The sequence below is a fragment of the Cynocephalus volans genome, chromosome 11 (assembly GCF_027409185.1).
Source record: "Cynocephalus volans isolate mCynVol1 chromosome 11, mCynVol1.pri, whole genome shotgun sequence".
In the NCBI taxonomy this organism is placed as follows: domain Eukaryota; kingdom Metazoa; phylum Chordata; class Mammalia; order Dermoptera; family Cynocephalidae; genus Cynocephalus; species Cynocephalus volans.
In genome coordinates, this window is record NC_084470.1 from 48139 (window position 1) to 61721 (window position 13583).

General features: G+C 38.4%; 1 protein-coding gene across 6 annotated transcripts in view; it reads left to right on the forward strand.

Moving 5' to 3' along the window:
* BBS9 (Bardet-Biedl syndrome 9) overlaps positions 1–13583 on the forward strand; it is a 445357-nt gene that overhangs the window by 25900 nt on the left and 405874 nt on the right. For all 6 annotated transcript variants that reach the window (XM_063113569.1, XM_063113571.1, XM_063113574.1 and 3 more), the window contains exon 5: positions 524–637. In XM_063113569.1, the coding sequence (XP_062969639.1) occupies positions 524–637 (114 nt within the window). The remainder of the gene's footprint in view (positions 1–523; positions 638–13583) is intronic.

Consider the following 13583-nt stretch of genomic DNA (forward strand, 5'->3'; position numbering starts at 1 on the left):
TTACTTGCTGAGGGAAACTTAGAAGATCTCTCCATTAAATTAGAATATAAAATATTAGGGGCTTGAGTATTTTGAAAGTTGAGGCAGGAAAATGAATTGTTTGTAAGTGTTCGGAATTTTTTCCTTAGACACTTTGAGTCATTTCTTTGCTCTATTAGTATTTATAAATGCAAGGAACTTAACCTCATTTATTTCATAATTGAAATTGGAAGGTTTTGTTGTTATTTAAACAATTACACTTTACTCAGATGTAGTCTGTCTAATGGAAATAGGTTATAAAGTGTCCCCCAGGGTAGAATTTCTTCTAATGGTATAATCTAGCTGAGACTTAAATTGTTTTAACTGTGCTGGCTTTCTGTGTCATCAGTATGCTAATTGTTCATAATACATAATATTTTTAGTGCTTTGTCATTTTAAATTTTACTGAAATTTAATTACTTAGAATTGGTGTAGAGGATGAGAAGAAATTAATATTTTTTAATGTAAACAAATACAAAGTAATCCTTTTATTTTTTCCCCTTAGGAACTTTGGGTAGTGTGGAACATGGGAACCAATATCAGATCAAATTGATGTATGAACATAATCTTCAGAGAACAGCCTGCAATATGACTTATGGATCATTTGGTGGTGTAAAAGGTAATTTACTTTTAGTCATGGGCGTACTATTTCAAGTGACAGATTTAGAATATTTGGTTATATAAAAATGGAGGATTATGTGGTTTGAATCTCAGAATTAAAATAGATAGTTTATTGAAAGATTTGTATCCAAGTACTCAAGCAAAATAATAAAAAAAGAAAACTTTAAACATTGGATGTGTCTGGTTTTCACATAACCAGCACTTTTATATGATATGCAGAAATATTTCTAAAACTGCCTTTTTTCCCACAGATTTTGTCTTTTATAAATAAATTGACTGAAATTGAACTTTTTTTGTGGTGGAACTGTGGGCCTGGCTCTGTCACTGGAATGAATGGCTGCCTTTCTCATTGACAGGGGTCCCTGCTACACCTGCTGCAGTCAGGGTGAAGCTGCAAACGCCTTTCTTCACCCTCCCTACCTCCAAGGCTGCTGCACAGAGTCGTGCGAGTTGTTTCTGCACAAGGGCAGCTGGGAGTGGGGACAAGTGGGGGTTTGAAATCTAGACATGATCCTGCTAGTCAAACGGTGCTCTCTGGCTTGGAATAAATCTTCCTAGAGGAAAGAGTGCCTCTTGTGCTGGCTCAGGGAGACTGGGTTCCTCCTACCTTGAGGGGCTTCTTTTTCTAATTAGCAAAAGGGCTACCTGCAGTGTGCTCACCCAGTCCCAGAGCTTCTGGAATCACCAGGGCTTGGTGCTTGCTTGTGTGCACTGTTGCTGTTGGTGTGAAAGGGTTCTTATTTATGAGCCAGCTTATCTCACTGCACCATGACAGGGTAGTAGAGGTGCTGGTTTGAGGACAGGAAGACAGGTACTGGCACTTACTTGTGTGATTTTGTGACTGGTGTGTGTGTGTGTGTGTGTGTGTGTGTGTGTGTGTGTGTGTGTGTGTGTGTGTGTGTGTGTGTGTGTGTGTGTGTGTGTGTGTGTGTGTGTGTGTGTGTGTGTGTGTGTGTGTACGTACATGCACACCAGCAGAGCATTTGTTAGGGATTTTATAATATTTTAGCTCTTTTTGGGATGATGTTTTTATAAGTTTATTGCTTTCTATTGCATTAAAGAGGCTACCTATATTATATTTTTCTTTCACGACATGGGAAAATGGCTTTATTTTGAAAATATCCTTCATTTGTGTGAACTCAGTTTTTTATACATAGTTAAAGACAAGGCATAGATGAATTTGGGCATATCAGTTAGCCATCAGGGATATTTCTGGTGGTGATGTGCAAATAAACGTTTTGTGCAACTAGAGTGACGTGAAACAAAACACTTGGCTAGATTGCAAACTTGCTTAACTTGAGTAACAGGAATGTTTGGATTGAGGGATATGGTAGACATCTAAAGTTAGGAGAGAGGAGAGAAAGATCTTAGATTTAGATGAGAGGCTGTATTAGTCAGTTTTCTATCGCTCATAACAGAATACTTGAAACTAGGTAATGTATAAAGAAGTGAAATTTATTTCTTAACAGTTTTGGAGGCTGGGAAGTCCATGGCTCACGGGGTGCATCTGGTGAGGGCAGTCTTCTTGGTGGTGGCGTTATGTGCAGTCCCTTGGTGATGCAGGGTATCACATGGCGAGAATTGCAGGAAAGGGAGAGCTAACCTTCTCACTTGCTCTCCTTATAAAGCCATCAGAACCATGCCTATGCCTATGACAACCCACTAAACCGTGAGCCCATTACTCCATGAATGGACCAATCCATTCATGAGGGCACAGTCCTTGAGATCCAATCACCACTTCAAGGCCCCACCTTCCACTACCATATTGGGAGTTAAGTTCCACCATGAGCTTGGGGACACACTCAAACCACAGCATCAGGCTAATTTTTATCAATGAGGTGTCCCCTCCCACCCTCAGCTTTTAGAACTGATTTTCACTGTTCTTTTTAAAAAATGCCTGACATGATTGAGTAACCTAGTTCTCCCTTGTTTAATTAGCTGTTTTCAATTCTCTTTCCCCTCCCAAATCCCCAAAAAGCAAATTGCTAAATTTCATACATCTGTAGTAGAAAAAATTGTATGAGAAAAAAGTGCTTTGGCTAAATAGAAGTCAGTTGGTTTTTTTGGTAGCATCACAACAATTCTTGGATCACATGTCACATGTTATCTGACATAGATTGCACTATACTTTTAATTTTATTGTCAGATCAAGTTAATTAAAATAAAGAAATTCCTTGTTTTTGTGTAATGTTTTGGCTGGATTTAATAATAAACTTCCAAAGTAATGTGATAGCAGGTATTAATATTCAACTCTGTACCCCACAGATATGTACAATTATGTTTATTTTTTATTAATATTATTTTTTTACATTGTAAAATTTTGTTTCAATTTTTTTAAAAAAAGCAAAGACAGAACAAAACAGAAACTAAAATAACCAAAGTAATGTGATGGGGTTAAGGACATGTTACTCTAAAATATGACACCTGGGCTTATTGAAGAAAATGGCAGAAGCAGAAAGATAACTCACGTCTTCCCCACAACCTCCTCCCCTGAAGCAGGTTGTAAAACGTAGGAAGAATTTTCTGACCTTCCCCTGCAGCGAGTAAGCCCCTCCTGTGAGAGGTGCCCCCCTGTATGCAGAGGAGAGGAGTATCCCTGTCTGTCAAGATGAAGGGTCACCGAGAAGAGTCTGAACAGGCCTTGCTAACGTCCCCTAGTTTAGTACCATTAGATCCTGCCGCCTGCGTCCTGTCGTATTTCTTCTACGACGATCCAATTCTTCATCAAACTGGCATAAAAATACACAGGCTAAACTGTTTCTTCAGGTCTTCATTTTCTTATGAAGGCTCCTATTCCACATAAAATTTACACTATTTTGTTACAGGGACCTCAGCTGTGAACCTGTGATGGGTAAGGAAAATATTTTCCTCCCTTACGGTGATGGTCGCTGCTAGTTTTGAAAAGAGTGGATAACTCTGTGCCTATATGGTACCTTCCTTCTCTTAGCTCTGAAATTATGCCTTACGTTTAAACAGTACATTGTAAAGAAACAAGAGGACATTCTGACTGTTCTCCTTTCCTGCGGTTAAGAAGCAAAGCGCTTCACAGTTTGAAACAGAAACATCTGAGTAGCAGAAGGAATCATTCCATTTGTGGGTTTAAAACAATTATGAAATATCATCGAGGTATCTACAAGAAAATGTGGAAAAATTGTGGGATAGACAATTAGTAAAAATTAGTCGTATTTGGGGATTCGTGGGAGAAATGGGGAGTTACTGCTAATGGGCGTGAGGCGTTTTATGGAATGATGAAAATGCTCTAAGACTAGATTATGGTGGTGGTTGCGCAGCTTTGTAAATACACTATAAGCTGTTGCGTTGTATAATTTAAAGAGCTGAACTTTAAAGTATGTAAATTGTATCTCAGTAAAGCTGTTAAAAAACATCAGCCATAGGATAAAATCTGATGCTGTGTAAACCAGGTTGGCTATTAAGAACTATGAAAATATTCGTAGATGCTGTAATGTGACTTATGGGAATGTATATTTGGAAGTGACCCAAAATATGGAAAAGTCACATCAGTTATTTCCTCCCTCTTCCTCTCCTCCCTTCCTTCCTTCTGTGTGTACGTGTATGTATTTATGTGCAATATAGTGAAATTAAAAGTGATCTAAATGAGTGATAGGGGATGGTGACTAAATATCAATGCGTTGATTCCGTGGGTTATTATGATGCTATTAAAATTAAGTTTTGTTTGGTGAGATGAACATTTTGCTCATCAATCTTTGTCTACATTTCTTGATTATTTCCTTAGGATAGGATGGAGAAGTTATTAAGTCAGACAGTTTTGTACAGTATTTTTTTCTCAAGTTGAAAGTAGCTTTCCTCCTTGAGTACTGTATAAATAGTGAAAAGTACAGAACAGAGGAAGAAGAAAGTAAAAATCACCCTCAAGATGTGCACATTTCAAAAGAAAGCCCATTTTCTAAGTCTGATGTCTCTTGTGTGTGTTTAATGTGCGCCTCTTCTGGTCATTCTTTCAATTTGAAAACTTTCCTAGATTTGATCTGAGTTTAAAAAAGAAACAAAAATTTTTGTTTTATACCTTCCTCTGTATTTCATTCGGTTTTTTGTTGAATTATTACGTTGGGCAATCATGTTAGTAGTCCTCAAAGAAGTAAAAAAAAAAAAAGAAAAAACCCTAGCACTATTTCATTTTATTTTATTTATTTTTAATTTTTAATTTATTTTTATTCGCCCCTGCCACCCCGCCCCCAGCCCTGTTTCAAATAAACATGTTTTAAAATCTGGGAAGGCAGTGGGAGGTGTGTTTTGTATGTGCATCAGAATGAAGTGCCACTAGATGGCAGTGCTCTACAACTTTGGGCGTCAGCAGGTATTGCCTTTGAATAAGGTAAGAAATCACTAATGGAAGAATTTTGATCCCCAAATAATGCTTTGCCTTTTACTAAAGATCAGTGTAACTTCTTCAAGTTGCAGAAAAGTAATGGAGTAGTTTTTTAAAAAAATTATTTATAATAAGTAACATCTCATAGAGTATGATATAGAAATACTTTCTAACTGTGCTTCTCAAATGTTAGTTTGCGTTCGTATCATAAGTGGATCATGATAAAAAGACAGGTCCTGACTCAATTCAGATCTGGGATTGGACCTGAGATTCTGAATTTTTGATAGTGTTCCAGGTGATGCAGATATTGAGAGGTGTGCCACTGCATCTGCCAAATGCTTGTTTCGTCCCAGGCAGTGTTCTAAGTGCTTCACAGGTTGAAAAATTTGCCCAAGATATACTTAGTAAATGATGAAGGAGGGATTCTGACCTAGGCTTTCTGCATCCAGAAGCTTGTGGTGTTAACCACACTAAATTGCCCCCCGTATCTGGGCTGTGAGTGAATTTACCTCCTTCCTAATTCAGCAAAAAAACTTTCCTGTTAGAAAGGATTATAGTTTGGTTTGGCTAAAGTTAAGTGTATAACTTTGGTTCTTCATAGATTATGGGAAATATGTTAACTTTTTGGTCATATGTATGCTTCTTCAGTTTCATTGTTTTGGTTGGTGCTTTGGTTTGTAAGAAAAGTCCGAAAAAATTAAAAATAAAACAAAAGTTAAAAGTCTCCCTCAAAAGTACAACATTAATGGCTGTATTGTATTTTTTTTTTTTTTTTGGTAGACAGGGATGTGTTTGAAGTTATAAAATGTTTCTAGTTTTAAAAATTTAAGTCTAAGCTGGTTTTTTTGGGAGGAATACAACTATATTTTTATAAAAATATTAGTTTATCTTTGCTTTTTATATTCTTGAAAACTTAATGCTTGCGGAATTCAGTGCGTGGCGTAAGTGTGGACAAACTAGTTACAGTTAGGAAATGGACTAAATCAGTTTTGAAAAGGTGGATTTGAATTGATTTCAAAATGTTATTAAAATTGGTAGAATTTATTTGGTAATTTGAACTCTACTTGTTTTTGAAAAAAGAAACAAAATGATATTCTGCCAGAAATTTACTTTGCTTTTGTTTCATTGTGTTACTAAAACTTCCACTAGGTTAGCATGGTATTTTTCTAGTTAAGATAAACTTGCCATTTCAAAACAATATTTAGAAAAGGACAGCATTAATATTAACTGACAGACAGCCAGTGGTGGCAGAAAAAACATTATCGTTTTAAGGTCAACAACTACATACACTTAGTTTAATAAAATAAGATACTTCATGTAGTCTGTGTGATGTATCTGGCTACTGTCAAGATATTTGAGCTAGAATTTCCTTTACTCATAGTCCGACTTAGAGACTCTATAGTCTATAGTTAGTTACATCCTCAGTTACCCAAAATTTGCCCTGCAGGGCTCTGACAGGTCGATGAACCTTATATAGGAATCTTTCAGGCGTGCAGCAGGGACACTGGGAAGGAATTGTTGATTCATTGGAAGTGCATGGGGACTTTCAGGGACTGAAGCAAGTCTGGAGTGTTATTCCTCCCTTGCATCGTTTTTCTTTCCATCCATCCGTCCATCCACCCATCCTTCCTTCCATCCATCCAATGCGTATTTGCTGAGAGTCTTCTGAGTGTCCAGGCACTGTGCTAGTTTCTTGGAAGAAAAAGATGAGTAAAAGACAGTTTATGTCCTCAAGCAACTCACAGTTTAGGGGGCAATAAAGGTTAAGAATTAACTATAATATAATGAGTTAAGTCATAATGAGATGAATATGTGCAAAGTTATGCTGCAGCCCTGAGGATGGAGCAGCTTCCTCCTAAGTGCTGAGTACATGAGTGCATGTGTATTTGTGTGTGTGTGTGTGTGTGTGTGTGTGTGTGTGTGTGTGTATGTTTGTGTGTGAGGGGAGTAATTTAGGGTGGGGAGTGTGCTGTTACCTGTTTTTTTTTCCAGTACTTCATTTTTATCCACACTAATCCAGAGGTTAGTAATCCTAGTTTCTTATAAATGAGCAGCTTAATGGTCATTTGTATAAAGACCATTGCCCAAAGGTTGAACCATTCAAATTCCTTCAGGGATAGCTTGTTCCTCTTGAGAAGATTATATTTCAGACACTGGAGCACATTTTTTTTTTTTTAAATTATCACTTTGCTTTAAAAAACCTTACTATTTTCAGGTTCCTAAATTGACTTTCTGACCTATAGCTTAAAGGCTTCAATAAGGCAAAACTCTCTTCTTTAGCTAGCTACCAGATGATCTTTAATGGTGAAGGTGTAGTACTCTTCAAGAGCACTAGGGCTGTGTTTGCTGAGAACAGTAAATTGAAGGGTAGACAGGAAGAAGAACTAATGCAGAGATTAAGAGATACAAATGGAGAGACAGGAGAGCATGGCTTCATGGAGGGAGAGGGAAGAAGGTTTCCAGAGGTAACGAAAGAGTCAGGAGTGTCAGACTTAAGCAGCTGGAGCACCGACAAGCAAATGTTGGATTTGGCCACTTGGCAGTTATTGGTGATCATAAGGAGGGCAGTTTTAACAGAAGGGTGGGGTGGGAGCATTGGTCAAGTTGCCCTGTAATGAGGACTCCATAGAGAAGAAATGGAAATCCTGAAGGAAAGCTGCTTTGTGAAGAGGTCTGGCCGTGAAGGGTAGGAGAAATTAAAGCCATAGCTGGAGGGGCAGAGGTTTTATAAGGAGCATGCAGGATGAAATCTGCATTTGATGAACAAAATGCCTTCCGTAATATTTTGTTGAAAAAATTAACTTGCACACACTTTGTTTTAAAAATTATGTTGTTTGGATTATGATGTGCCTATTTTGTTCCTTAAAATTTTGTTTCTCATCACATAATTTGTGCTTTATAATCATGTTGAATTATTGCCTTCTATTCATAATGAATTTGTGGTTTATGGAAAAACGACTCTTTATTGCTTCTTTAGAGATTATCACCACCATCTGGTTCTTTTTCCATTGTTACTCTTTACCAACATTTTGCCCTTTTTAAAAAATTTTAAAATTTCTTTTCTTGATTGTGAAGCTTTGTTTAACATGGGGGTATTTATATTTTGAGCTTACTTGGTAACACACAACCCAAGACTTAAAAGAAATGTTGCTATCAGAAACCAAAACCTCAAGGCCAAGGGTTTGGGTACCCATATTGGCCTGCCGCAAACAAAACAAAACAAAACCCTAAACCTCCCGCTTTCTGCAGAGGCCACAATTCCATGTGGATTTGGGTGTGCTTCTGTTCTCTTTCCAGCCTTGCCTTTGGTACAACCAGGATTCCTTTGGTTGCAGCTCACAGTTGGCTTAAGCAACAATAGGAAATTGACTGGCTAATGTCATTTGGGCCTTCACTGTGCGGCTTTTCTCTTTTCATCTCTTGCTTCCATTTCCTTGCACAGGCTTTTTTCTCCTGGTTGCAAGATGGCTATAGCTGCTCTAAATCTTACTTGTTGGATTCTCGTTCATGTTAAAGTATGTCTACCTTCCTCCTAGAAGGCTCACAAAAAGTCTCTTTCCAACTCAGTGGCTCTGGTTGGGCCTTCTCTGAACCAGTCATTGTCACCAAGGAATGTGGTTAAGCTTGGGCCTGAGTTACAGGTGCAGGGAGTAGGGTCAGTCCTCCTCTTACCACTAAGACTAAGCATGGGGAGGGGTGGATCTCCAGGGGAGTATCAGTGAATAATTAATGGTGGTGAATTTGAGGGTCTTGGAGCTGATCAAGGAAAAACACATGACTGTGAGATGGCACCAGAACACAAGGAGCTTTATTTGGGTGATTCTTTGACAGGATTGCATGCAACGGGAAAGTCCCTCACAGCAGGAGACCTTCCAGAGACAGTGATAGGGCCATAACCCAGAAGGGGCAGAGGGCAAGGCCTCCCACACACCCCTGTGGGGAGAGGGGAATCAGAGTGAGGCTTACGTGTCTAGGTGTTGTTGCTCAGGAGCAAGATGGGGAGTCGCTGGATCAGAGATCTCTAAAGGGCAGCAAGCAGCAGCTTGCAGTCCTTTACAGTCCTGGAGTTTGTTTTATCTATGACTAACAGATGTTGGGTGCAGTTTTGTGGGGTATGCAAAGCAGCCACATTCTAAATGGCTAAAAATATGCTTATTTGGGTTGTATCTAAAGCAATATGTGTAAAAAATTGAGTTTGGTATCTGGGCTTTGAGTTCACTGTCTACTCGTTTGAAGGAGTAAACAACATGGGGCCGATATATACATGAGCCACCTTTAACTCAGTTAGATAACATTAACAAAAGAAAGTGAAATAGGGTGGCCAAAAAACTGTAAGTGTCTGTCTAGCTTTTGGTTTCACTTTCTCTCTTAGATCTTTCCCTGGGGTGCTGCTTTAGAACTGTCAGGAGAGGCAAGCAGTGGTGATCTGAGAGCGTGCCCTAGGGTGTCTGTGGGTTGGAGAAGGCAGGGCCAAGCACTTAAAGGCTGTGCCCTGCCCTGGGCGGTACCAGCCTCATCCCGGCTACATTATGGAGTGGTAATTGCTTCAAATGTTTATTTGTATTTAGAGATTTGTTGTAATTCCATTCAGTTGAATGCTTTGCAATGCTATTTGTCATGTTTTTATTCCCGCTATGCATAGACATTTTAAATTTTGGAGTTAGTATGTCTCAAGTTCTTTATAGAATAGATTAAAACTTGAAATAATATAGGACCTGATTTTTATTTGATCTTCTCCTCTCTTTCAATATTCCCCACACCAAAATGTGTGTACTTTTGTTATAAAAGTAATCATGTTCACAAAGGAATAATTTAGAACACAGGGACTGTAGAAAAGACAAAGTGGATGATTCAGCTCCATCTCCTCATCACAACCACTGGTAACATGTTGGTGTACAGTAGAAAGCATCCCAGAACATTCCAACCTGAGCTAATGCAGAGTGATTTTAGAGTAATTCTATATTTCTGGAATTTAGTTATCTAAACCCCAAAAGGGCACAACCAGTGAAAAAGTGTGTTTATCATGTAAAGTCTGGTGCTGTATAACATGGGATTCAAGCAAGATATGGCAATAAATATGTCAAGTGGATATTATTTCGTAGAAAAGCTTTTACTTCATATGCATGTATTTTGAAGTCAGCTGAAGAATTTATTAAGTATTGGCCCTCATTTTGCATCAGTTGAAAACATGGATTTACTACAAAACAGAAAAAAAACCCCACATTACTTGGGTTTACCTGCAAACAGGAAAAATATCATGTTATATATGATATTCCTAAATATTTAGTGATGGATATGTTTTACCTGTCAATTCTTGCACTTGAAATCAAAACTTGCCTATCCTTTAAAATGGCAAAAAAGCCTTAATGTATAAACGATGCACATTTTATATTCTGGAAAAGCCCTCTTGAACTGCATGTATGGTGTGTCCAAATCGCAGCTCAGGTCTCTGATAACACTGTCTGCAGGTACTGACGGGGAATGTGTACGACTTGCACTGTGCTGTTGTCCTCTGCTTATTCTTGCTACTTTGCCTTGCAGGTTCCTTTTTTAGTCTATATAGTTAGAGTAATGCTTGTAAATGACTTCTGTTCCATGAAATTTGAGATTTCCTGACATGAAGTAGTGTCTTAGTCCATTTGTGCTGCTTTGACAAAATACCTGTGACTGGGTAATTTAGAAAGGACAGATATTTATTTCTCACATTTCTGGAGCCTGGGAAGTCCAAGACCAAGACACTGACAGGTTCAGTGTGGGGTGAAGGCCTGTTTCTCATAGATGGCACAATCTAGCTGTCCTCACAGGGTTGAAGGGCAGAAGAGCCAAGGGCCTAAACTGCTTCCCTCCAGGCCTTTTATAAGCACTAATCCATTCATGAGGGTGGAGCCCTCGTAACTAAATTGCTTCCCAATAGGTGCCATCTCTCAATACCACCACACTGGGGATTCAGTTTCAACATATGAATTTTGGGGGACATTTAGACCATAGCAGGTAATCTCTAATAGTCATTTTAGATCTGTTCCTTCTTCATCCTGTCTATTGTATGTGGATTTGGGCTGCCGTTGACCGACTGATCACTTGAGATTTGGTAGATGACACCACAACCATGTTTCACTTGTAAACAAATTGTTACTAGATTATAATGTACCCCATCTATGGAAAACAACGTTATACACATACATATATAAAATATACCTGTTAGGGGTTTTGGTTTCATTTTGTTGTTTTAGTTCTCCAGCCTCCCATATCATCCTGTCATTGTGTGCTTGTTTAGTTTAATTCACATTCTTGATAAATTGCTCAGTAGTGTGAAATGTTTTCAGAAAGTTTTCTTCTGTTCTTGTTTTGTTTTTTCTTCATCTGTCTTTTGCATGTTGTGTTCCCGTCTCCCTCTCTTCCTGTCTTTTTTCTGTAGTGCATTTGCGGATTTGCCAGGCCAGTCTCTTTCCCTCACTCAAGCTTAGCCTTTCCAGCTCGGTCTGGGCCAGTTTGCTTTTTCATGGTGCTGGTGAATTTTCCTTGCCTTCTGTCCCACCCAGTCACAGATGAGTTTGTTTTCCTTCTGACATGCTGCTTTGAGGGCTGGATATTGTCCATTGTCTCGGCTTGTCACCTAGCTATGGGGGCAGTGGGGAAGGGATGGGGAGGTGGAGAGGTTATCTGTGGTGTGGCAGCCTTCCTGGAGGATCTGGCCTCACCCTGTCTCCTGCAGTTTTGTTAAATGTCTTGAATCAGTGTTTAAGCTGCCTGGGTAGTCTGTAACCTGTTATCTTGCAAGGCAGGGGAGATGCTCTCAGACTTTGGATCTTCTCTGTGAAGACTTCGTCATCAGGTTTCCCAGAGCCTGTCCTGTTTGTTTCCTCCCCTGTTGCAGTTCTGCACCCATCACTTGGCTTTCTGGCCTCTCGTGGGTGAGTGTGTGAAGGCTCACGTGGCAGTTCCTCATGTTTGTCATAATTGCTGGAGATATTGAGCCTGGCTGCTATTTTTATGGTCTATGGCCTTTCTTGCACTCTTCGTTTTTGCAGAAAAATACCAACATGGTAAAATTTGTGTTTTTCTTGTCTGCTAAGATGGGAATGTGGTGACAGTAGGGCTTTTGCTATTATAGACATTTTCATTTCTCTAGGCTGTCTACATGCCCTCTGGATCTGTCTTGCTCTAAAACTGGGATTTCTAGCGAGATTTTCAGGATTTTGTTTATTCACAACCTCACCATTCCTCCTCCTTGCATGTGGAGTTTAAACTTAGCAGCTTCTCAGAATCTAGCCCTGGAGATTCTTGGGAAAAGTCTGCGTGATGGCCACCATTTTTCAAAGATGGTGGCGTGAAGCTTTCACGGCTGGTGGTGTATGTTTGTTATTCTTTATCATTTACTTATTTATTTGTTTAATCCATGATGTTACATTTTTGAAAGTCTTGAAACTAATTTCAATGCTAATTTGAAAAACATGTTCATAATAAAAATTCTTGTGGATTCAACAGTTCAGTTGTTTGGATGTTGCTGGTAGTCTCCTGAAGAGGCAATCTTTTATTTCTATTATTTATATTTATTTAGTATAGATTAATTTTGCTTATTTGTTTTTTTTTAATGAAACGTAATTGATTATACATATCTGTGGGGTACAGAGTTGAATATCAGTACCTGTGCACAATATGTGATGGTCAAGTCAGGTGTTATTTTTCAGAACAAATGTTAGCTCAGTGCCATCATTCTAGCCAACTTCTAAGTTTTGTTTTCTTTTTTAACAGACTTGTTGAACATCTGTTACAGTGTATGGGTTATGGTAGTCACTGTCTGTCATAGTGGTAAAGTGGGGGTGATCATGTGGTCCTTCTGGGTTCACCTTTACTCGCTGTTATTCTTCCTTTTGTTATTAATATTTCTTCAGCATAAAGCGTGATATTCAGAACTGCTGTATTTGTGATAATGTTCACAAATCAAATGTTTTTAGTTTTCAAAAATTATTTAAAGTCTTCGCTTGGGAGAGCATGGTGCTGATAACACCAAGGTCAAGGGTTCAGATGTTCGTACCAGCCAGCTACACGCACACACACACAATTTAAATTCTTTAATAGTTAGCAGAAAAGGCATTTATCTTCCTCTTTAACACTTTTACCTCTTCTCTCTGCCTTGTGAAAGCTAATTTTCCTTTAACTCTTCCAGTTATTCTAATTGTTTTTTTTTTTTTCCCTCAAATAGAACTTTAGAAAAGTAGAATTTTTATCAAGTAAAGTTTAATGTCATAGAGTAGACATAATATGGGCATGGTATAGATTATAGAGGTCTGACAGCACAGTAGTCCCACATTTGTGACCAAGATGGAAAGAAAATACAGTATATGTTTGGACTATAATTGTCAGTAAAGGAGGTGAACAGAATTTTACCAATAATATATGAATGTGGCAGAATATTTTTTAAATCATAAATGACTTCTACAAGCTCGTATGGGATTATATTGTTGCATAAATAAAATTTCATGAATTCTTTGGAATAAAAGGCCCGCCAAAGAAGACAGTAAACTGAAGGATAAGTCTGTCTCCTTTTGCCTCATTTTGAGGTAACCCTAGATAATCAGATCCTCAGCCTTCAAAT